Source organism: Meriones unguiculatus, chromosome 8 (genome assembly GCF_030254825.1).
Source record: "Meriones unguiculatus strain TT.TT164.6M chromosome 8, Bangor_MerUng_6.1, whole genome shotgun sequence".
NCBI classification, from domain to species: Eukaryota; Metazoa; Chordata; class Mammalia; order Rodentia; family Muridae; genus Meriones; species Meriones unguiculatus.
The window spans coordinates 21632779-21657099 of record NC_083356.1 but is presented as its reverse complement, the minus strand read 5'-3'; the positions used below and the strand labels follow the sequence as shown (position 1 = coordinate 21657099).

The 24321-nt window shown below is 53.2% G+C and overlaps 1 protein-coding gene across 4 annotated transcripts; it reads left to right on the top strand.

Annotated features, from left to right (window-relative positions):
- Positions 1–8766: 8766 nt before the first annotated feature.
- Positions 8767–24321, top strand: LOC110557822 (DNA dC->dU-editing enzyme APOBEC-3-like). 4 transcript variants are annotated; one of them, XM_060389031.1, is made up of 8 exons: positions 8767–9038; positions 12023–12179; positions 13217–13490; positions 13635–13749; positions 22289–22454; positions 23119–23377; positions 23544–23656; positions 24005–24321. In XM_060389031.1, exons 1-8 carry the CDS (start codon positions 8953–8955, stop codon positions 24068–24070), a joined length of 1236 nt encoding a protein of 411 aa, XP_060245014.1. In that variant the 5' UTR covers positions 8767–8952; the 3' UTR covers positions 24071–24321. The 4 variants fall into 4 exon arrangements, with proteins under 4 accessions (XP_060245014.1, XP_021508108.1, XP_021508109.1 ...); XM_021652433.2 differs by having other exon boundaries at positions 8770–9038; positions 22286–22454; XM_021652434.2 differs by having other exon boundaries at positions 8774–8899; positions 22286–22454.

Below are 24321 nucleotides of genomic sequence, written 5' to 3'. Positions count from 1 at the left end.
GAATTCTGTCACGCAGCTCCTCTTCCTCGGAGGACGGGGAGGGCCTGTCTCTGCTGCCTGCGCAGGTTTCTTACTGCAAGAAGCTGGTCTTGAAAAGAGACCAAGGCAAAGGGAGCAGACAGAGCCAAGGCACCTGCAGCTTGCAGGAGGCAGAGCGAGCCCCGACATGGCAGAGGCCCTCCTCAGCTTGGCTTATCATTCGATCCCCTCGGAACTGGGTTCCTGTCACCCCTGACTGAGTTCACACTGCCCTACCCCTACCCGCTTTGTTAACCTTTAGACTAGGAGAGACAGCTGTCTTTTTTTGTTGTTGTTGTTTTTTAAGCGAGTACTTCCTTTGACCAGAATCAAGGTCCAGATGTGCCACTGGTGACTATTAACTCTCCTCCGTGAGGAAGGCCTCGGGAGGAGCACAGGCCTTTGTTCCCAGAGCGGGGGCCCCTCCTCCTGCTCACGGCTGCTTCCACGCTGGCTCAGATCCCGAGGCACCATTTCTGGCCCGTGACTCACGGAGTAAATCGCCTATAAGTGAAAAGCCTCTTATCATAACTTTGGCAGGGAAAACGAGGTGGCAAGCCAGGGAGCCTTCTCCACGCTGGAGGCCCACGTGTGCCAGGGGCTGCTCTGCGCGCACCGCGCATGAGCAGCGTCGCCCGTTTGCTCAAAGGCTGCCTGCGCTTGCTCGCTCGCTCCTGGGAGCACCGACTGCTTTCCTATCCCGACGGGACACCACTCGACGTTCATCGGTCTGACCGCAGAGCCCTGTTCGTGTGCTGGCTGGTTCCCAGCATCGTCTTCCTGCCCATCTCGGCAGCTGCGTGCATTTGCTCATAGGACAGCGGCACAGGGGGACGGAGGGCTCTGAGCTCCTTCGCTTTGCACCTTTAGGAACAAGTGTGGGTTTGAGGCCAGGATAGACTTCAGCTAGCTCTGTACGGAGACGACCTTGAACCTTTCGGAGCCTTCTGTCTCCACCTCCCCGGTGCTGGGCTTCGGGGCGTTCACTGCCACACTTTTTCCTCTTTACTTTCACTTAGGGCAGAACTGGTGGCTTTGTTCGTTTGGGGACACTCAGCCTCAGCAGCCGAACGGAGAGGCTACGGTGAAATCAGACCCCTTCGTTCTGCCCCGGTCACGGGTTCCAGTTTCACCACAGGAAACGTTAGCGCCTTCTCACGCACCCAGTCAGACTCGGCGACAGCAGGAACCCGTGAGGGCAGAAGAGCCACTGTGAACTCCACTGGCTTTGGCCCCGTCTGAGGTGACACCTAAGGTGATGCGGGATGGCCCCTGCTTTGCCATCTTTCACCCCCAGGTTAGAACAGGCCAGAGAGCCCATCTCCTGGTCGGCATCCTCTCTTACAGGGATGGTATCACCCTCGACGTCCAGGGCAGGCCTCGGCAGAATTGGTGTTTCAGAGCTCTGGCCGAAGTCCAACAAACTGCTTGGCACCGGCGCTGGCAGCTGGAGCTGTTAATGGAGCTGAGCAGCTGCCGTGAAGTGCTAGGGATCAAGGCCCAGACTTCAACCATGCTAGGCCAGCCCTCCACTAACCGGGCCGCCTCCCGGAAGAGACCAACCGGTCTTGTATTAAGAAGCATTACTTCCAGGCTGGGATGTCACAGGGCATGCCTTCGTCCGAACAGAGGCAGGCAGAGCTCTGTGAGTTTGAAGCCAGCCTGGTGTATATAGTGAGTTCCAGGACAGCCAGAGCTACATAGAGAGACCCTGTCTCAAAAACAAAGACAAAAACAAAAATCAAAAAGCATTAATTCCATGCTTATTCTGGAGAAGTGGGTTGGTTATGTTTCCATAGATTTTTTTTAATGTGTGAGTATATGTATACACGTGTGTCTGTGTGGGGTGAGGGCAGAGGATGGACTTGGTGTTGGCCCTCTCTCCCAGGCCAGAAACGTCACCACAAAGGACAGGCTGGATGGCCCCATGCTTCCAGGGCTCTGGCTCCCATCTTGCCAGCACCGGGATCATCATCGCCAGATTCTGATGTTGGTTCTGGGGATCCGAACTCAGATCTTCCGGCTTGCAAGTCAAGCTCTTTCCTGACTAACATTCTCTCCAGCCCTTCACTAGAAAAGGTTTTCATGGCTTCGGGCTGTCATGCCTCAAGGTTTTCACAGTCACATATTCACAGCGAGAGGCGAGTAGATTGCTGGTCCAGCAAATGAGATGTTCCGCCAGCCCTCGTGGAACTTGCAATGCCGATTTGTGACTGCGTGTGTAAAATGATTGCCAAAATGTATGCAGATTGTGAATTTCCAATCTCATGCTTACTCTAGAGAACGGTTTTATGATTATGTTTCCAGGTCTCTTCTGGTGCTGTATGCGGCCATTTTATGATTAGTTGTTTTTATTTTATGTTTATTTGTTATATGTCTCTGCACCCACCCAAACGACTAAAGAGATCAGACAACTTGTGGAAACCCCTGAGGCTGGGGATTTTCACTGTTACTTTTAAAGAGCCCTCCGGTAACAATGATTCACCTTTTTAAGTCAGGGATACAATGTAACATGGTAGGAGCTAAGGATTCTCAAACCCAAACAGAAGCAGTAACCGGAAAGCGGAAGCCCTAGGCCAATCAGAATCTTTTTCATTCTTTTTTCAAGTAAGGTATCTCATCTAAGTGCTAGCTTTTAAGATTTTATTTTTTGCATAGTGGCTTAAAAGTTTTCTTATGCCCTGTGAGAGCCGGATCCAGAGAGAGGCTCCTTTGCTTTGGCAGCAAGTGCATTCCGGGGCAGAGTCCTCTCTCCGACCCTTAGGGTTTTCATTGTTACATTTAAAGAACCCTCCTGTAACACTGATTCAAGTTTTTAAGTCAGAGATACAACGTAACGTAAGAGAAACCAAGCCTACTCAAACCAAAACAGTCGCCCGAGATTGCAAGTCCCAGGCCAATCAGAATCTTTCTCACTCCTTCTTAAGCAGGGCATTTCGTCTAAGTGGTAGCTTTTACGATTTTATTTTTTGTATAGTGGCTTAAATTTTTAATCTCAGCATTGGCGGGGGGGGGGGGAGTGGTGGTGGAGAAAGTAGAAGTCAGACAGAGATCTCTGAGAGTTTGGGACCAAGCAGGGCTACATAGTAAAACTCTTACGTTTATATTTTACTTCTGAAGGTCTACAGGGCCCAGGTACGTCCGAATGCCTTACACGAAGGGCGAGAAGGAAAGGTAACCGAGTCTTTTTTTGGGGGGGGGGCGGGGGATCTTGCTCGACTTTTAGACCGTTTCCTAAAGCTCCTTTCCCTCCGTTATTGTGTTGAGACAGGGTCTCACTGTTAGCCCTGGCTGGCCTTGAACTCACAGAGATTAAAGGCCTGTGCCACCTGGTCGCCCCCTTCCCCCTCCATCCTTCACTAAATCTTTTCATCGGCTGGGAGGTAGCTGGCGGTAACAGGCTGGCAGAGGACAGGCTGGAGCGTCTTTTGCGTCCCGGCTGGGACCCCGAGGCTAACGTCTACCGGGATGCGACCCCGTTAGGGTCAGGATATAAAGGTCGGAACGCAGACACGGGCACACAGCCGCCGTCCTCTCCCTTTTCTGTGCTGTGTTGGCGCAGGCTTTCAGAGAACGTGGCTGAGCCTCCCTCTTGGTACAGGATGGAGTCAGATTTTCCATCTTTGAGGGCCCGCTGCGAACATGTGACTTACTCCGGCCAATGCCGTGTGAGCGTGGGTGACGTCACTTCCACACCAAAAGCTAGCCTCCCGAGCTGTTGCCGAGCGCCTGCACCTGCATCCCCGCGCCCCAAACCTGGCCCCTTCCAGCCGCTCCTGCGACCTCGGCACCCCCATCACTCCAGCCAGCCTTGCGCTTGCTCCTTCCTCCTCACGCGCTGCTGTGGAGTCGTGGCTTGCAGATGCCATCCAGTTGCAGCCTTTTCACGCCGGACCCGTGATCTAAGGGGTTTGGAATGCCCGGGGCCACTGCTCAGACATCCGAGGTGCTGAGCACCGGTGGCCCGGGCCTGTCGCAGAGACGAAGGTGGCTCGCAGGGATGGCGGCTCCCGGTGCCCAGGCGCCCCCTGCCGGTGGCTTCCGGAGAAGCCACGGCGCCGGAGGACCCGCCCTGGCGCCCCAGTCGCGGACTGCGCAGCTGCGGGATGGAAGGAGCCGCCGCATCCTCCTCCTCTGGGTGGGTCTCCGGGAGGCTGACCCACCCGCGGAGCCTACGGGAGACCAGCGGGTGGCCTGGGCCCAGTAGAGCCGGCCAGGCCGACAAGTTCGAGGGTGTTTCCAAGTACAGGAGCTGTAAAAGGGGGAGGGAGAAGCAGGTCCCACGTTCCGGACGCAAGCTCTGCGGCGTCCTGCGGAGCAAGCTAGCTAGGAACGCATCCCTGAACCCCAACATGGCGAGGCAGGTGCCGTTCCGGCCAAGAGAGGGGGCCGAGAGCCCCGAGGTCAGCATGGGAATAACCCTAAAAGCCGAAATCCTTGTAGATCAATTAATGACAAGTAGATAAAATGATAGTTGAGCAATGGATGATCGATAGATGGTAGATTATAGACAGGCGAGAACTAGGTGATGGGTCGGTCATGTATCGATAGATGGATGGTAAATGATAGCCAACCGGAAGATAAATGATAAGTAGTGAACGGATGCTGGAGAGAAACGTCTCCTTGCTTCTCAGCAGGCTAGCACACAGCTGTCATTTCTGTTCCAGGCTGAAATTCAAGTTCAAAGTCAGCCTGAGCTACCTGTTGAGACCCAGCCTCAAAATAACAACACAGCAACAGCCGCTGTCTGTACTGCACCCCTCTCCTCAGAGTGTGTGTGGGGGAGCTTAAATCGCCTCCTGCACACAATATTCTCTTCTTTTTCTCCCCCACTGGACATTATTCTGCAAGTTTTTTTGTTGTCGGGTTTTGTTTTTTGTTTGTTTGGTTGGTTGATTTGGTTCTTCCGGAGGGGCTTTCTCTGTGTAGCCCTGGCTGTGCTGGAACTTGCTGGCCTGCCTCTGTCTCTCTGTCGCTGAAAGGGGTGTGCCACCACTTTCTGGCCTCCTGGCATCTTCCAAAAGTCAGATCTGCTTGGCTAATGTGTTATTTATTTCACAACCTGGACCCACCGCAAGGCGGCTGGGGGTGTGGCTGAACTGGCGGGACACTCGCCTAGAATTCACGAGGCCCTGGGTTAGATGCCCAGCACCACATACACTGAATGTAATCTTCATAGCCATGATACTGTGGGCAAGCGATCAAATGGACCCCCTTCCCTGTTGACCTTGACTTTTTAAATAAACCTACTTTATTTAGGGTTATTAAACATTTCTACCTCCCTTCCAACACCCCCCCCCAACACTAGATAGGAGGGAAAGAAGATTAGTGGGGAGAGGGGTGGAGTTCTCTCTGCTACTTCCTTCTCCGGTAGGATCATAGGATTACCAATACCAATATCACTCATCCAGAAGTCCAGGTAACCGGCAAATCAGCAAACAGCAAACATAGCAGCAGCAGGATGAACCAGCAGCAAACAGTCCTCCTCCAAGCAGCCGCGCCTTCTTCCTCTGGGCTGTCGTAGTTATCACCCTCAAAGCCCTCAGAATTCAACTAATTCCATCTGGCAAAGGCCACGGTCCACAGGAGACACTTAGCAGGTGTGGACAAACTAAAACCTCCAACTTGGAATGTTAACAAAAAACATGTTTACAAACCATAAACCAAAATGTCCACAACATTCCTCTGCAGCGGCTGAGGAAGGACGGCCTTGCTGCGCCCTAGAACCTATTCAGAAAACCAGTTCAGGGAAGCTGAGTAACAGGTGGACCCCCACAGAGCAGGTCAGCAGTCCTGGACACACAGCATGACAGCCATCACCGAGAGGGCTGAGGTAGGCCCTGACGTGCGGTGGGCCACACAGCACCTCTGCACTCCTCTTCCGTTGTCTAAATGAGAACATGAGCAGAACTCCTTAGACGCTGGCTGTGTGGCCCAGCAGACTTGTGAGTTTAAAGCTAAATATGAAGAGCGCTTGGCCCACACATGCCAAGTATTATATAAATACTTACTTTTGCCAGGGGTCAGGGCAAAGCCTAAATCCCAGCACTTGGGAAGAGGAAGCAAGAGGACCAGGAGTCATCTACTACCTAATGAAGGTGAGGTCAGCTTGGGCTGTATGAAACCGTGTCTCAAAAAGAAAGAAGGAGAGAGAGAAGTGATCCAGAGAACTTGCTCCACAGGTAAAGCACTATGTCTGGTGAACGGCCCTGGGTCTCTAGAATCCACATGGTGGAAAGAAATAACTGAGCCTTGAGAGCAGCCCTCTGATACACACATGTATGTTACACAGCACGCCTGTACTCACACACTGTGATGGCTGTTCTTGGTTGTCAGCTTAACTGTACCTGGAATGAGCTACAATCCAGAAACAGAGGGCACACCTGTCATCCGGATCTTGAGTCGGGGAGATATACCTTTAGTCCGGGCCGCATCTTCTGCTGGAAAGCCTACATAAGGACAATGGAAGAAGGAAGGTTTTGCTCTTTGCCTGTTTGCCCTTTGCCCTGCTAAAACATTCCTTCCTTCACTGGCATTTCCTACCTCTTCAGGGTGCCAGCATACGCAGGAGACACCCAGCCTCATAGAGTTGGAGGACTCTGTTTGAGATTGCATTTCTTCCAGTCCAGGTAGCCATTCTGAGCTAGATGGAGGACTCCCTCTCCCCAGCAGGGCCTCCTGTTCTTCGCCTGGCTTCGTCTGGAGAGTGTCGTTAGGCATAGATACCTCTAACCACATCTGATACATGGCCTTTGGCACAGTTCCCTGCTAGCTCTCCCCTCCCCGCGCCTAAAGGATAATTAAGTTCTGTGTTCTCATTCATATGATAGGAGCGTGCTGCCGGACGCAAATCAAGCATCTTTGGAATTGCTACTTCCAGCTAATCATGTACACCTATACTGTGAGCCCACGCACACTCCTCAAGGACTATAAAGTCTTTCTTCACCACAAATAAAGTTGAACTGTCTCACTGAAGTGGTTCCCAGAGGCTATTCCGTCATGCTCGGGGCCTTCTGAGCCCTGCGGCCTGCCTCTGCTCCTCCTGCCCTCATGGGCTAGTGGCCAACAGTTTCCACCCCCCCACCCCCCCAGGGAAGAGGAGACCCACACAGGGGATAGGGAGATGGCTCAGTCAAAACCCTCCAGTTTTCTAGGACAGTCACCGGAACCCGAATTAACAGGGAAGGACACACACTATGGCCTCCTGTGCAGCACAGCAGTTTCCAGTGCTGCTGATGGATTAAAACTGCATCCACACCATCTCTACAGCCAGCCTGTCTCTATTACCAAACGACAGAGGAAAGGCTGGAGAGGTGGCTCAGTGGTTAGGAGCACTGATTGTTCTTCCAGAGGACCTGGGTTTGGTTCCCAGCACCCCACATGGCAGCCCACAGCTGTCTGTGATCCTGTTCCAGGGGCTCTGATGCCCTCACAGACATACATGCAGATAGAGCACCAATGTACATAACATTTAAAAAGATAAAATATTAAGAAGAAAGAAATGCAGGGGGACTAATATTTCTTTTTTTTCTTTTTTTTTAAGATTTATTTATTTATTATGTCTACAGTGTTCTGTCTGCATGTGTGCCTGCATACCAGAAGAAGGCACCAGATCTCATTGTAGGTGGTTGTGAGCCACCATGTAGTTGCTGGGAATCAAACTCAGGAACTTTGGAAGAGCAGCCAGTGCTCTTAACCTGTGAGCCGTCTCTCCAGCCCTGATATTTCTTTCATTCAGTTCTTGTAACATTTTGGATACTTGCTAAGTTCCTTACAGAAACCACATTTTATCTTGCCAGTAGCCCCAGACAGTGGTTTATAAGGAATATAAGACTCCAGATGTTAAATGAATCACCCCCAGCCACACATTAAGAAAAGGACAGAATTCATTCCCTGGTTGCAAAGCTCACCAGCTTGGAGCTGGGTATGGGGCATTTTCTGGAGCTACTTTTGTTATCGTTTCCTTTTAAATGTGTCTAATTGTGACTGAAGTATTACTCCCCATCAATGCTGCTATATTGTGTCCGCTTGCTTTCCAAGGCAATAGAAAACGTCACACACTCACTACTCCAAGTTCAATCCGTTTTTCCTAGAGGTTAGACAGCCTTCCGCCAGGTGAGGGCGCTGTGACACCCTGGCACTCCAGGACAGCTGGCTACTACGCCCAGAGCCTCTGCGGAGGGCACGGATTCACCTGCCCAGACTTGTATCCAAGGACGGTATAGATTATTTGACGCACGGGCATTCATTCCTCCAAGGAAATCTGAATAAGCAGAAGCGTGCACGCTCTCCATGTCCCTGGTTCACGCTGCCACCCTTGAGAGACAGGTCCGTGGTACAGCAAATCCGTTTAGCTTTGGGCGTCCGTCTCCCTCATCTGCAGGAAGCGAGCTTGGATCACGGGCTGTGATGCCAGCTCGGCCACCCGTGGCTGTCTGGTCTTGCGCCATCAATGACCCGTCTGGGCTTGTGTCTAGCCCCACACCATACTTAGAAACCCAAAGCTAGGCTGTCCCCTTCCCTCCTGAGCCGAGAGGAGAGTTCCCGCTCAGAAGCCGCCACTCCTTCACACCTTGGTACAGCTGGCACCTAGGGCTCCGAGCTCTGGGCACAGCCTGGCCCGGGCCGGTTGGATGGAGAAGCCTGGGTGTCCTCACAGCGCCCCGCAGCCGCTGCCCTCTGCTCCCAGTTACTTTCTCTTTCTTTTCTGCCATCCCCGTGGGCCGCTGGAGGGAGGAGCAGGTCTCTCTCCGTCAAGCCTGAGGGCAGAGGGTAGGAGGGAAGGTGGGCAGGAGCCTTGAGAGCTCTGTGGCCCAGAGCCCTCCCATTCCGGGAGCCGAAGCAGGAAGAGGGTGGGGCCTACACTCACATGGCCCCGGAGGTAGGTCACTGGCACTTGTGGGGTCTCCCCAAGCCAGGGCCCGGACGCAGGAAATGCAACCCCAGCGTCTGGGGACCAGAGCCGGGATGGGACTGGCCTGCCTGGGATGCCGCCAAGGCAGACACTATTCACCGATCAGGTACCGCCGGCCCCGCTCCTCCAAGGTTCTCACTGCGCCCCCTCGTGCTGGGGGCCTGAGTCCCTCCATCCCCCCCCCCCCCGCCCCCAGCCCTGCGACCTTCCACACCCTCCTCGACGCTCTGTGGCTCCCACTCCCCTCCAGGGTCCCAGTCCTGAGCCACTGCGGCTGCCTCCTGGCTGCCTCTGAAGGGGCCACCCCGCACCCCTCTCCACACCGCCCCGTCTTTCTTCCTGTTGCACCTCCTCAGCCTGGGGCTGCTTGCCTGTGGGTCTTCCTGTTGATCTCGGGCTGGGCTGGGTTGGGCTGGGCTGCGCGTCAGAATTCAAAGAAAAAGTTCACGGAGGCAGAGTTTGGACTCTCCTGTTCGGAGCACTTTTCCGTGGATGTTCTAGGGTATCTGAGCTGTTCTAAGCCAACTTCAGGGGATGCTGGGAGAAGAGAGGACCAGGCTCTGAGGAGACGTGAATCACCTTTCCATAAACAGCCCCCATCGTGGGAAAGAAAAGTTTCCCCAACACACCCACTGCCTGGATGGTCGCTGTGACCTCCCAGAACCACGCCTACAGATACCGCTTGAGAAAAAGAAAAAGAATGGGGCGGGGGAGGGGGAGGGGGAGTTGGCACTGCAGAGATGGCTCAGCAGTTAAGAACCTTCCATGCAATGTCAGGCAGGGTGGCCAACGCGCTGGGGGAGGCAGTGGGAGGCTGATCTCTGTGAGTTCGAGGCCAGCCTGGTCTGCAAAGTGAGTCTAGGACTGCCAAGGCTACACAGAGAAACCTTGTCTCAAAAAACCAAACACAAACAAACAAAAAAAGAAAGGACCGGTGTTCCGCTCCCAGCAAACATATAGAATGGCTCATAATCACCTGTTTTTTCAGCTTCAGGGCATCTAAGGTCATCCCCAGACCTCCAGGCACCCCAACATACACATATTAGCACACAACACACACACACACACACACACACACACACACGCAGTGTCAAGAGACATGAGTGTATTTTAAAACTATAGATATGAAAAAGAAAGTTAAACCCCAAACTGCCTGCTCCCGTGGTGGACAGTGTGGCCGATTTCCGTCCCCTCTCTTGGTGTCTGTGATTAAAGAATTCTTTAGACGGTTCATAGCAAGTGTTAAGGTAGAAGACAGGTTCGAGTGTGTTGCCAAGAAGGGGTGAGCGTGACAGCAAGGGGTGACCACTGTCCCTTGCCGGGGGCGGGGGGGGCGTTGCAGGCCTTCAAGGCTAGTACTCCTTCCCTCCTCCCCCGGCCCAGTACTGTTTTTCCCGTCTTTGGAACACACACCCTCCCTGAGCCACTTTATCCTGCCCAGTGATGGATAGGCCTGTCCGGAGCCACCGCTGGGTTGGGGGTGGGGGTGGGGGGCTCAGCAAGAACAGCCTGTCTTCAGTCTTCAGCAAAAAGCCCCTCGGCAGCCAGCAGTCTCGAGATTAGGAGTCCCACAGCCGGTCAGAGACACTTATCGGTCAACAGCCTTGTCCCTTGCGTGGCCTGGTGGCCAGTCCCTGATGTCACTGCTCCTTCCAGAGTCAGAGATAAGACTCAGATACCATTCTGACAAAGGCCGATTAAAGTCTGGCTCTGCCGACTCTGAGGGAGGGGTCCAGCCCGATGTCCTCCAAGCCCGCTAATACCTTAACCAGTTCCCAAACCACAGGATGGATCAGCTGGCCGAACCAAGGACTCAGCTCTGCCCCTCCCAGCTCTGAGACAGGGATCCAGCCCCTGCCTCCTGGGGTTTTCCGAGACAGGGTTTCTCTGTGTAGCCCTGGCTGTCCTGGAACTCACTCTGTAGACCAGGCAGGCCTCAAACTCAGAGATCCACCTGCCTCTGCCTCCTGAATGCTGGGATTAAAGGTGTGAACCACCACATCCAGCTGTGTTGTGGGGTTTTTATTGTGGTGGTAGAGGTCATAGTTTGACTGCCTTTTTTTCCCCCCAGACAGGCTTTGGTTACGAAGCCCTAGCTAGCCTGGCACTCACTATATAGCTCAAGCAGGGCTCAATCTTGGGCTAATTCTCCTGTTCCTGCTTCCCAAAGACCATAGTTACAGGCTTGGGCTGTTCCTGTCTGTGAAGTGGGAACATTTCTCGGAGGGTCACAGAAGGACTTGATGAGTTCAGATGCAGGGACTACCGAGACAGTGTAGCGGGGATTTCCTTGACAACATGTCTGTGTGTGTTTGGGGGAGGGGACTTTTATGGTGTGTGCGCCCACCTGGAGGCCAAGGGTTGATGTCAAATGTCTTCCGCGCTCGCTCGGCACTTCATTTCTTGAGCCAGGGTCTTTCACTGAAACAAGCTTGTGGATGCCGGCTGGCTAGCCAGTGAGCTCCTGGGATCCTCCTGTCTCCCAGCTCAGGGTTATGGATGTTGCCGCCATGCTTGAGGGCTTTTGCATCCGCTCTGAGACTCGGGACTCCTGTGCATGCGCTTTACTGGAGAGAGTCATCCCTCCAGTCCCGTTTCCTTGCATGTTAAAAAACCTCCGTGCCAGCCACTCGCGCCTCTAACCCTGTAATCCCGGCACTCAGGAGGCAGAGGAAGGTGGATCACTGTGAGTTCGAGGCCAGCCTGGTCTACAAAGTGACAGGACAGCCAAGGGCACACAGAGGAACCCTGCCTTGAAAAACGAAATGAAAAAAACCTCCATGCATGGTGGAGGTGCCATGTCGGAAAGGAACGGAGGTGAAACACAGGAGAGCTTTGTGCCTTTCTTCCGTGTTCTTGGGTTGAGCCTCCCCCCCTTGCTCCCCTCCCCAGCCCTGGGGCCCTAGTGGGAGGGCACCGCTCTGGCAGCATTTTTCTCTTCTCTCCCCAGTCTTCCTGCTTGGATAGACTGCAGAGATTGTCAAAGGTTGAGAAGAGGTGGCTCCTCGGAGCTCCAGGAGCCTCGCTCGGCTTGGAGTGGCTCCAGGGCACACTCTGCAATTTCTGGTTTTTCTCTCTTTGTGCCTGCAGAAACCCGATAAAGATGTTGTATCAGAGAACATTCTACTTCCACTTTGAGAACCTCCTCTACGCCAACGGCCGAAAGAATACTTTCTTGTGCTACGAAGTGAACAGAGTAGAATACAGTTTGCTTGTCCCCGTTTGCCAGGGGATCTTTACAAAAGAGGTACTAGGGTTGGGGACGTAGCTCTGGGTTGGTAGAGTGCCTACCTAACACGCGTGGAGTGCTGGTAAATCCTTCGCAGCGCCCGTAGCTTAAAAATCTGCCCGGATTGGTGGGGTGAATTTCAATGATTTATTTAATCCAACAGGAGCAACATTACTTAAAAGACACACACACACACACACACACACACACACACACACACTGCTGGGTTTCAAGAGAGGATCTCATTATATGGCCCAAGATGGCATCCAACGTCCCTTGATCCTCCCGTCTCAGTCTGGGATTACAGGTGCAGGCTGCCACGCCCCAATTCCTTTTTCTCTTTGAAATGAGCTGCCTGAGTTAAGCATGATGGTGCATGCCGTTTCCCTCCGTCCTCCACAGGCTGAGGCAGGAAGGAAGGTCAGGAGTCCAAGGTCATCCTTAGCTACAGAGTGGAACGGAGCCCCTCACACACACAAACACACAGAAATAAAACAAAAATAACTTGGCACGGTGGTACACTTCTCCAGCACTCCAAAGTCGGAGGCAGCTTTATCTCTGAGTTCGAGGCCTCCTGCTCTGCAGAGCTAGTTCCAGGACAGCCAGGCCTACACAGAGAAAACCTGTGTCAAAACAAAGAAACAAACAAAACCCAATAGATAAATACTTTTTAAAAAAAAATTAAAGGAAAGGAATTACAAAATGGCTGAGTTTCACCCCTGCTGTAAATGCTATCTCGGATGAGCCACACTTGAAGGACTCGGTAGCCATTCTTGGCCTATGGTTCCCTGAGGGGACTCCTTAGCCTATGTCCTCCCCAGCAGGCATGACAGACAGGCAACCAGCTGACCCCAGTGGACCTGGCTACAGCAGGGTTCAGGGTGCTAGCGACAGATGCCAGGGAGAGACAGAATGGATTCGGGCTTAGCAGCTAAACCAGGACCCGTGAGGGAGACATTAACGAGGGAGGATGGGAAGCGGACGGAGGCTCGGAACCAGTCAAGCGGCAGAATGCCCTCCACCCCTCTCCTCAGGAGTTCCCCTTTCTTTCCCAGGGCAACCTCCATGCTGAACTGTGCTTCCTTTACTGGTTCCACAACCAGTTCCTGGAAGAGTCCCCCGGCGACGAGTACAGGATCACGTGGTACCTGTCCTGGAGCCCCTGCTGGGACTGCGCGGAGCAGGTAGCCGGGTTCCTGGCCACACACCGCAACCTGCGCCTGGCCATCCTCAGCGCCCGTCTGTACTACTTCTGGGACCCACATTACCAGGAGAAGCTTCGCAGGCTGACTCAGGAAGGAGCCTGGATGGGCGCCATGGACTACCCAGGTGAGGGGTGGGCATCGGTGCCCGCATGAGGGCACGCGGATCTGCCGGGCAGTGAAGGAGTTGGGTCTGGGGAGCCAGCCTCAAGGGAGGGATTGTGGAGAGTCCTGCTGGGCTCTGACTGCCTTCTCTCCGCCTCTGTCTCAGAATTTAAAAAGTGTTGGGACAAGTTTGTGTACAATGGTGGCCAGCCATTCAGGCCTTGGAAGAGACTGAAAAGAAATTTTAGTTTCCAGGATTCCAAGCTTCAGGAGATTCTCAGGTGAGGGGCTTTCTCATGTTTGGCCATGCCTCCCCTTTTCTCCCTCCTCCCAGACCCCTTCTCTTTTGGGGGCATCTTTACCCACAAGGCCCTCCCCACCCCTCACCCTTGTGTCTCCCGGCCATGACATCATGATTGAATCCTGTTGCAAGTGAATTGGTGTATGTATAAGCGTGGAGAAACCCCATCAGGGCAGCCTTGAGAGTCCAGAGAGATGGCTCAGTAGTTAAGAGCACTGACTGCTCTTCCAGAGGACCTGGGTTCGGTTCCCAGCACCCACATGGTGACTCGCAGCTGTCTGTAACTTCAGTTTCAGGCAAGTCTCATGCACACATGCAGGCAAAACACCAATTTGCACAGACATTAAGAGGGGGGAGCAGCCTTGAGTGCTCAGAGGAAGGGAGAGGCTGTCGGATCCCCAGCTACTGGAACATTGCTCAGCAGACACTCAGCCAGCCCGTTATGGTCTCTCCAGGCCCAAGAGGCTGCCAGGAAGTTTTTTCTCAGGCTCTCCCCTGGCTTGCAGATGCCCTCTTCTTGTTGAGTCTCTCTGTGCCGTATGGTCCTTCCTTCCTACCGTCCCTCTGTCCAAAGTCCCTCTTCCCATAAATCTGTTTTTGATCTTGGATCTGGACCCACCTAAATGTCTGGCCTTCAAATGCCAGTTCCATTCTGAGTCCTAAGGTGTAGGGCCTTGAACTTGAGCCTCTCGCAATGGCTAAGAGGCTTCTTTGTGGGTCCGGACTACCGTGTCCTCGCTCTGGCTGTCAGCACCCCAGGACAATCTCTGACCGTGCCCTGTCACCCGCTTCCGTTTTCTGGACCTTGCTACACTCTAGAGCCCTTCCTCTGTTCACCCACTCTGTCAAATGTCTGTCTGATAAAATGTTCCCACAGGCAAAGCTCTGGGTGGGGTGCGGGTGAGCCATGTGGACTGAGCAAAAAGAAATGGTGGAGTGTACTCACAGACGATGCTGTGGGGAAGAGGGCTTGAGGAACAGGATGCGGAAGAGAAGAAGCTGCTAAGACGGCTCTGTGGGCAAAGGGACTTGTCATTGCAAGCCTTGTGACATGAGTTTGACCCCTGGGACCTACATAAAAGTGGAAGGAGAGAAACAGCTTTACAGGGTTGCCCTTTGACCTCTACCCTTAGGCTGTGGTACGTGAGCACCTACATTATATACATGCGTAAACACACACAACAGTAATAATAATAATAGTAGTAATAAATAAGTACTTTTAAGAGTAGAAAGCCGGCCATCAGGGACAGCCTGGGAATGCACCTGTAGCACTGGGCAGGCTGGGAAGTGAGACCAGGGGCAGGCATTTGGGAGAAGCTCAGGGGACGGTGTTGATGGACTGGCCATGGACAATAGCCCTTGGCTTCCCCTGCCGTTTCATGACAGCGTGAGAAGCAAGAGCTCAGCTTGACGCAGGTGGCTCTAGGCAGATAGACACAGAGGCGGGAGGGCCCTAGCCCCACCCTCCTCTGGGGGCTGTTGGTGAGTCATTTGAGGATAACATCCAGCGGTTCTCTGGCTGAGTCAGCACGTCTGACTTCCAAATCTCCCCCCCCCCTGCCCAAGAGGAGAGGTACAGAGGGGTTCTGATGTGGCCTCATGATCCACTGTCCTAGTCACCAACACTGGCCCAAATGATCATGACTGTTTCTTGGTTTTTGGAAACCAAAAATCCGTCCTTGAGACCCACCCCCAGGCATGCGGTAGCCTCCTGAGCCTGGCATGGCGCCCTGGCTGGCATATCTCCTGTCTTCCCTGGCTCACAGAGTTGGTGTGTTTTTGTCCCTCACAGGGCCTCTCAAGGCCGGAGATGTGAGAATATTCTCTAGGGAGAAGCCAGGGTTCCACCCTTTGATGTGGGAGATACTTGAGCCTCTGGCATGGATAAGATGCTTACTATACAGATGTGACCTCTTCCTAAAAGGACCTGGCTCGTCCTGGAATCTTCCTCGGACCCTGGCTCCAGGACAGATGGGGGAGGAGGGGCTCTCTCAGCTCTAGCCTGAGCCAGGGCAGGATGGAGGATGAGAGCGGGGAGGAGGCCTGCCGGGGACTCCTGTTCATGTGAGAGCCAGGCCCTGAGGTGACAGCTTTCACAGAACCTTCTTTGTATTTTCTAATCTGAGGATCCTTGGTTGCGACTTGCCAAAGCAGGCCAACAGCTTCAGGAATGTGAGCTTGGAGTCCATGTCCTTGTAGCTTAAACCTGGCAGGCCCTGTGGGGGCCACCTCTTCCCCAGCCCTCTACTTCTGCTACTTCCCTGGGAACAATGAGGGCCACAGAATCGGCAGCTGGAGGAGGAGGGAGCACATCCAGCAGACCTGGCCGGTGCTCCCGCTGTGTTGTTTAGCTGTGTGCCCTCAAGAGACAGTCTCAGCCTCTTCTGAGATGTCAGAGCCATGACACCTGCCCCCGCTGTATTGTTGGGATAGCAGACAGGGCAGAAGGTTCAGTTTGTGAGGAGAGTACCATCTGCCCTTCCCCGCCTCATCCCACTCTGCGCCCGCCTCCCGTTCTGGCATTTACTTCCTCTTTCCTTTTGGATCCCTGTTCAGACCACATGGGCAGACCTGCTTAGGCCCTGCTTTGCGGAGCCAAAGGACAATGGAAAGGAAAGGGAGCCTGAGATAGAGCCAGCCCAACTGCCCTGGGCCCTCCTGTTTCAGGGAGGGAGTTGTAGCTCACTGTCAGGGTCTCAGAGATGGAGCTGACTAAGCAGGAAGTGGAGGCCCAGACTGAAGGACCCAGAGCAAGGCTAGGACCAACCTGCTCAGGATACCTGCCCCCACAGGATGTCTCAGAGAAGGTATGTGGGAAGCTCAAGAGCAGAGAAGATGGACAGGACCCACAGAGAGTAGGAAAAGAGAGGAACAGCTGGGCAGAGGCAGGTGGATCTCTGAGTTCGAGGCCAGCCTGGTCTAAGAGCTAGTTCTAGGATAGCCAAGTCTACACAAAGATTCTCTGGCGGGGGTTGGGGCGTCCCACCCAGAGACTCTGTAGGAGTGAGGGAGGTCACACACTGCTGCTTGGGAGCCCAGTCACAAACCAGGGACTTTCCCAAGGCCACAGGCCACCTCAAGAGAGAAGCAAAGCGCCAAACAGTCCCTAATGTAAGGGGAGGTGGCTGGGTCAGCTGCCTTGCGTGGCCCCCCACCCCAGGCTCCGCCCCTCAGAGAACCCCGCTGTTTCCCCACTTGTGTGCTTTTAGGAGCTTTTTGTTACTTTTTTTATTTTTCATACGCCTTTATAATTCTTCAGTCAATGCACAAACCGATGGGTTCAGTTACGGTGTTCTCACAAGTGTGTTTATCACTACAGTTGGCGCACACACCTCTTGTTCCCTCCCTCACCACAAAGGTCTCCCTCCCGCTTTCACACGTACATAAACACACACACACACACACACACACACGTGTGTATGTGTATACGAATGAGGAATCCTGGCTTTGCATTTCTGTCTGGCGTCCTCGCTTAGTCCCCAAGTGCATCCATTTACCTGCCAAGCTCATCCTCCCTGCCGTGTGGCTGAGGAAGCCTCCATTGCGTACCCAGGCTCCCCTCTCCTCATCCAGTCTTCTGCTGATGGACACACCTACGCTGCCCCCGTGTTTTGTGTCTGGGTCACACGCTATTTTATTTTGGTCGTCTGTTGTCCCATGGTAACTTCGCTAGGGTGCATTCCCCCACATACTCGGAGGGGCCTCTCCCCATACGCCCTTTCCTCGCCAACGTCTGTTGTCAGTCATTTTTTCTTAATTTAATTTGTTTGTTTGTTTGTTTGTTTAGCTTTTTTAGACAGCCTCTCACCAGGTAGCCCTGGCCGGCCTGGGGCTCTCCTAGATCAGGCTGCTCTCCAGCTTGCTACAATCCTCCTGCCTCTGCTGCCCAAGTGCCGGGATTGTAGGCATGAGCTATTGCTGAGTGAGATGGAAACTCAGTCTGTAGGTTGTGGGTTGTGAGGCATGTACAATGTATATACGTGTTCATGTGTGTGCGCGAGCGTGTGTGTGGCCAATGGTCGGGAGGTCTGAGAAATGCTAGGTGCGTCCCTCAGTTGCTCCCTACCTTAGTTTTTGAGACGGGTTTCATTGACTTGGCTGCGTGCTTGAGATAGCCTGCTCCAAGGACAACCTGGACCAAGCAGTGCTGGGATTTCAGCCTCTACAGACGGCTTTTTACGTGGGTGCTAGGGATCTCAACCAGAGCCTCATGCTCACACAGAGAGCATCTCACTAGCTCTGTGATCGCCCAGGCCTCAGTTCGGTTTTGATTTACATTTCCGTACTGGCTAAAGATGCTGAACTTTTTTTTTTTTCATCCTTTGTATTTCTTTTGAGAAATGTCTTTTCTCTTTATTTCTCACTTAGTGATTGGAGAGTGGGGTTTTGGTGTTTAGTTTTTGGTTTTTTGTTTTTAGCTCTTTTTATCTTCGACATATGAATCCTTTGTTAGATGCATGACTTGGCAGAGACCCTCTCCCATTCTAGATAAGAGTCTCGTGTGTGTGTGCCGGTAAGTGGGTGCCACGGAGCACATGGAGAGGTCAGAGGACAACTTGTGAGAGTCAGTTCTCTTATACTGTGTGGGTGTGGCCTTTCTCTCTGAGACATAAGTACACACAAACACACACACACACACACACACACATAGATGGCACAGATGCCTTCAGGTACCCTGGGGAAAACCCTGGCTCCTCAAGGGCTCCAAGGTAGGAGAAACAGAAGAACAATGTGGAGGCAAAATTCCCCAGTCCCCACATAGTGCACCAAGTAACACACACACACACACACACACACACACACACCGCTGCATAAATTAAAATGAAATAAATCTCTTCTTAGTAGGACCTGCCTAGTGATGATGTGTGGGCCCAGACCTTTGTTTTGTTTTCTTTTCTTTGAGACGGGGTTTCTCTGTGTAGCTCTTGCCGTCCCGGAACTCCTTCTGTAGACCAGGTTGGTCTTGAACTCACAGATTCACCTGCTCATGCCTCCCAAGCGGTGGGGCTAAAGGTGTGCGCCACCGCTGCGCGTCTGTGGCACAAACCTTTAATCCTTGCACCAAGAGGTGGATCCCTGTGAGTTAAAGGCTAACCTGATCTACATGGTGAGTTTTAGGTCAGCCAGAGCTGCACAGCGAGACCCTGCGTTTAAAAGCCAGAAATCTGCCTGGTGGGCACAGGCCGGGATGGGTGTAAGTGAATCGTGGGTCCTTTTGAAGAGAAAGCATAAGTGCACCAGCAGCTTACTGTTGGAACAGGGCTGTCCTGCCTGTCACCTCGGGCACTTTGGATGTCATAGGAGGAGCCCACAGCGCGTCCACCCCAGGGTCTGGCCACCCCTCTTGCCCCTTTATTATCCTTGGTTTAGACTCATAAGACTTGGTGGTTGAGTACACTGAAGGACAGTGTGTCCCACCGGGCTCTTTCCGCGCTGCTAATGACCCAGGTGTTTCTGGTCCGATTGCTCTTTGGATGCTGTGTGTGCACTCACGCATGCACGCGTCCACGCCCACGCCCACGCCCACACTTCTTGGCAGGCGAGGGGCTTGGTCTCACATGAGTCTTCCGATGACAGAATTCCAGGAAGATCCGGCCAAGAGGGGAAAAGTCTGGGGAGCACAGAGGTGGCTCGGTGGTTCAAAGCGCCAGCTGCTCTTGAAGAGGGGCCTTGCACTCAGCACCAGGCAGCTCAGAATTGCCTGTAGCTCAGGTTTCAGGAGATCTGACACCCTCTCCCGTCCTCAGCGGGCACCTGCACACGTGGACGCATATCCACCTTTCCCTACATAATTAAAATTAAAAATGAAAACTAAAATCTTCTTTTTTAAAAACTATAATCTTTTTTTAAAAAAAAAAGAAAGGAAGTTTCATTGATCTCAGGCAATGAACTTAACCTTGGGCAGGAGAAGGTAAACACGGAAGGACAAAACCCTTAGACGTTAACCTGTACCTGCAGTCTTGCCTTGCACACACGTGCAGGTGTGCGGTTCCCCCTGAGAACGTGGGGTCACTTGGTCCTGATAAGCAGGTGGGGCAGGGTGCAGACTACAATGGAAACTGACCTTTTGGTCTGGTGACTGCGGGCTGGGCGCAGATTGTTTGGCCTCTTCACGCCGTTTCTCAGAGGATGGACACCTCCCTCCAACAGACCTCCCTATGAAACAAAGGGATGTTCTTTGTCCGTCCCCCTCCCCCTCCCATAGTCTGTAGTCTTGGGAATCGGGCCTTTCCTGCCTGGGATTTAAGATGGGCCATTGCTCCTAGGTTTGACATTTATTCAATTGCTTCCCCTTCGGCAGGCCCATTTTTTCCTTTTGAGAGTTAAGTTGGATGAGCTGGGGCAAAAAAAAAAAAAGCAGCTACCCAAAATGTCCCAATCTTCTTAAGGCCTTAAGAATCTCACCAAACTTTCCATGTGGTGAGGTTGCTTTTTTTTTTTTTAATGTATAAATGTTTCCCTTGCACTTACATAAGTGCACCTGCATACCCTGCCTGTAGGGAGCGGAAGAGGATACCTACTGGCATTCCAGAAGGCTGCTAGCCATCACATGGGTGCTGGCAGCCAAGCCTGGGTCCTTTGCAAGGGTAGCAAGTGCTTTAACCACTGAGTCACCCAGAGCCCTTTGGGTGGTGAGTGAGTTTCTGCAGATCTGAATCTTGACAGAGAAGCGTGGAAGCCAGAAAACAGGGAATTCCTGGACACTTGGGAGGACAGGGAGGAAGAAGATGGCTCAGGGCGTATGAGTATTTGCTTTGCAAGCATGTAGACCTGAGTTCAAATTCCAGTACCCATGTTAAAAGGAGGGGGGCAATACTACATATGGTCATAGCCCCAGCATTGGGTGTTGAAGATGGCCAGATCCCAGGAGCTCACCGGCCAACCAGTGTAGGCTAAATGGGGGGGCTTCCAGTTCAGGGAGTAAAGTGGGGACGACAGATGAGGACACCCAGGGTCCTGCTCTGGCCTCCACGTGGGCACACATGGTGCGCATGCCCGCATACATGTACCAGACATAGCACACATGCACACAGAAAAGGAGAAGCTGCACAGTGGGACCTCGGAGGACCATGGAGGTCTCCTGGTCTGGGAGAGGACACTATGACCTGCTGACATGACACAGGAAGCTGGACGGCTTTAGAGTCTGAAAGTCAGATTTATTCCAGTTTAAAATAGAGCAACCTAAGGCAGAGGGTGACTGTCCCGTGGTGGGAAAAGTGTCCCCTTGGAAGGGAAAGGCAATGTCTCTCTAGGAATGTCTTGATGGAGAGGGCTCCTGGCACAGGGCGGCTGGCGCTTCTGCGAGGAAAGCTTGCCAATCAACGGAAGATGGAGTGGCAAGCAGAGGTCAAAGGGTTGGGGGCTCACTGCAGAGAAGCGTCGAGGAAAGGCAGGCAAGAAGGGAAAGTTAAGAGGTCTGACTCCAGGCCGCAGGCACAGATTCACTGGAGACAAGCTGCCGTCTGTGCCACACTCAGAAATCAGGAGCTGAGACATAAGAATGGTGTGTCCCACAGGCGGGAAGGAGAGAGGGAAGGATCCCCGGGACACACATATTCACCCAGGATGACCTGGGCTTCCCGCATTTGAACTGGGAAGTGAAATGACAGATAAGAAACAGTCCCTCCTCCCTTCTGGGCTAAGGGAGGACCACCTTGTCCCAGGCCTTTACCAACAAAGAGTTGCTCTGGGCAGAAACCGTCAAGTTGCCAGCGGGAGGAAGACCTTTGATTGAGGAGGCTGGGTCACTCACTCATCCCTGAGAGCTGAGTTGTCCTTGTCCACGTAAGAGCAGCTCCGGCCAGGACCCATCAAATGTCCCTAGTCCCACACAAAGAGTAGGTCCCCCCTTCCCCCCAAAAAAAAATCCACACCTTCGCTCCAAAGGCATTGGAGTATGCTGGAGCCCAGACACCAGGGGAATAGCCCTGGCTAGTGACAGCACTTGATGCCACTCACCAAGGGCTTCGAGGAAAGAGAAACAAGAGCAGCGAGAAGGCCATGTGGGGATGTGATGACGAAGGTGTCAAAAGCACAGGAGGATAATTCATTGCCTTGGCTGCTGCAGGCTAGGCAACAGGAAGTGTGCAGAGGTGCTCCATAGGGCTGCCTCTTCGGGGAGGGTCTACGCGGGCAGTCAGGAAAGGGACGTCATGTAGCCACACCAATTCAAGTTCAGACTTAGTGCCGGCAAGGTGTCTGAGTAGGCAAAGGGGCCAACCTGATGAGTCACACGGTAGAAGGAAGGGACCAGCTCCTGCATGCTAACCTCTGACCTCCACATGCACGCTGTGACATTTATGTACACTGCTCATAGGTAAATAAGCCTAAAGCGTTTTCTCAAATGGTTCAGCGTGACCGCCCAACCTAAATGGCATTCCCGGGGAGTCTGGGGGCAACGTGCAGGGTGGTAGGGAAAATTTGCCCCCCAGCGCACCTGCATCTTTCCCCTCGTTAGCCCCAAGGTCACGTTCTCACACCTTCACGTTTGTGTTTCTGTTTTGTTTCTCGTACAGTAGCCCAGGGAGCCTGCTACAGGAAGAAGTGTTTCGAGTGCAGTTCAATAACAGTCAGAGGGCCGTGCCAATCCAGCCGGGCCACTACTGCCGCAGGAAGACCTACCTGTGCTACCAGCTGGAGCAGCCCGGTGCCCAGGAGCCACTCAGAGGCTGCCTGAAAAACAAGGTATAGGACGGGAGAGGCAGCCGGGGACGCCCCCCTCGGATAGCTACATCACCAACACCTGAGTCCCAACTTCCACTTCCTTCTTTCTCACACACTGCGGGTCACTCTTTCCTGCTGGTCCTGGATCTTGCCCTCTCGTAGGACACTCTCCTGCCCCTCAGGTGTCTGACTCAGTGTCTGACCATCCTCCCAGCTCAGCTTTTTTTTGTACTGTCTTGGAGAAACAATGTAAGGTCCACAATGGCATCTTCTCGGCTTGGCTGTCTTCCAGACTGCCCGCCCCTCCTTTTTCCTACAGCCAGCTAGCTCTTCCGCGTCCTGATTAAAACATCGGGAGTTTTGGAGTGAGTGGCGCACACCTTTGATCCCCGACACTCAAGAGGCAGAGGCAGGTGGATCTCTCTGAGTTCTGGGCCAGCCTGGTCTACAGAGTTAGAGCCAGAGCTACAGAGAGACCCTATCTCCAGGGAGAAAATGAATGAATGAATGAATGAATGAATGAATGAGTATATAAGTGGGTGAACGCAAAAAGAAAGGGCTCTCCCTGTGCTGACATTAGGAAATTTACAAGACAGAGCCCCCGGTCTACAAGCTTACCAGCAATCACATGACATCTGGCTTCTGCCTTCTAACTCTTTCTTCTCTCTGCCTGGACTCCCCTCAGAAAGGCAGACATGCAGAAATCTGCCTCATTGATGAGATGCGTTCCCTGGGGCTGGGCAAAGCACAGATTACCTGCTACCTCACGTGGAGTCCCTGCAGGAAGTGTGCCCAGGAACTGGCTACATTCAAAAAGGATCACCCAGACCTGGTTCTGCGTGTCTACGCCTCCCGCCTGTACTTCCACTGGAGCAGGAAGTACCAGCAAGGGCTGTGCTTCCTGTGGCTCTCAGGGATCCAGATGGACGTCATGGACCTCCCGCGTAAGAAGGGCCCACAGCCACCAGTGGGCAAAGGTCTCCAGGCTCCGAGAGGACAAGCCCTGGGCCAGGAGGATGGGGAAAAGCTGGGCAGGAAGGGAGAATGCTGGCCCTGATGAGGCCTCTGCAAGGCCCGGGGCCTCACTAGCTACCCTCTTCTCCATCTCAGAGTTTACTGACTGTTGGACAAACTTCGTGAACCCTCAAAGACCGTTCAAGCCGTGGCATGGACTGGAAAAAAACAGCCGGAGCATAAAAAGGAGGCTCAGGAGGATCAAGGAGGTAAGAACTGTGCTGCAGACCCTGCCTTCTAGCGCAGGCTCCGCCCTCCTGCTTCAGGCTCCGCCCCTTCAGCAGACCCCGCCCTGTTAGAGGCCCCCTCCTCCGCGGCAGCCTTCCGGCAGTCCCAGCTTCCTGCTGCAGACTCCCTCTTTCCCTGTGCCTTGGACCCCCCCACCCCCATACTTCACCCTCCCCAAAGCCAGGCCTCTCATCTCCAGACATCTGTTCCTGGTCCTGCCTTCTCTCCCTCAGGCGCTTTCCTCAGCTCTCTGTCCCTGTTGTTAACTTGAACATCCCTTTCCTCAAACTCATTGGCACACCCTACTTTCTCTCTCTCTCTCTCAACAGTCCTGGAATCTGCAAGATTTGATAAATGATTTTGAAAAACTACAGCTTGGACCCCTGTCGCCCTGAATGGCAAGAAGAGATTCAAGACAGTCTCTAGACAGCCTTTGGGTTCTACCCCAATCCCAAGTCTAGAAGATCTTGCTCTCCTGTTTTAATTTTCCCTTTTGGTTTTTTGTTGTTTTGTTTTGTTTTTGAGGACAGGGTCTCACTATGTAGCCTGCTTCTCTGGAACTCACTATTGGAACAGGCTGGCCTTAAACTCAAAGATCCACTTGCCTCTGCCCTCTAGTGCTAGAAATAAAGCGTGCTCCACTGTT

What these genes read in the sequence shown, in the direction of transcription:
- LOC110557822 (XM_021652433.2), top strand. Translation starts at nt 8,953, where the DNA reads ATGCAACCCCAGCGTCTGGGGACCAGAGCCGGGATGGGACTGGCCTGC. An exon ending in GGGCGCCATGGACTACCCAG is followed by an intron (nt 13,491 to 13,634) that starts GTGAGGGGTGGG and finishes CCTCTGTCTCAG; the next exon opens with AATTTAAAAAGTGTTGGGAC. An exon ending in GAGGCTGCCTGAAAAACAAG is followed by an intron (nt 22,455 to 23,118) that starts GTATAGGACGGG and finishes GACTCCCCTCAG; the next exon opens with AAAGGCAGACATGCAGAAAT.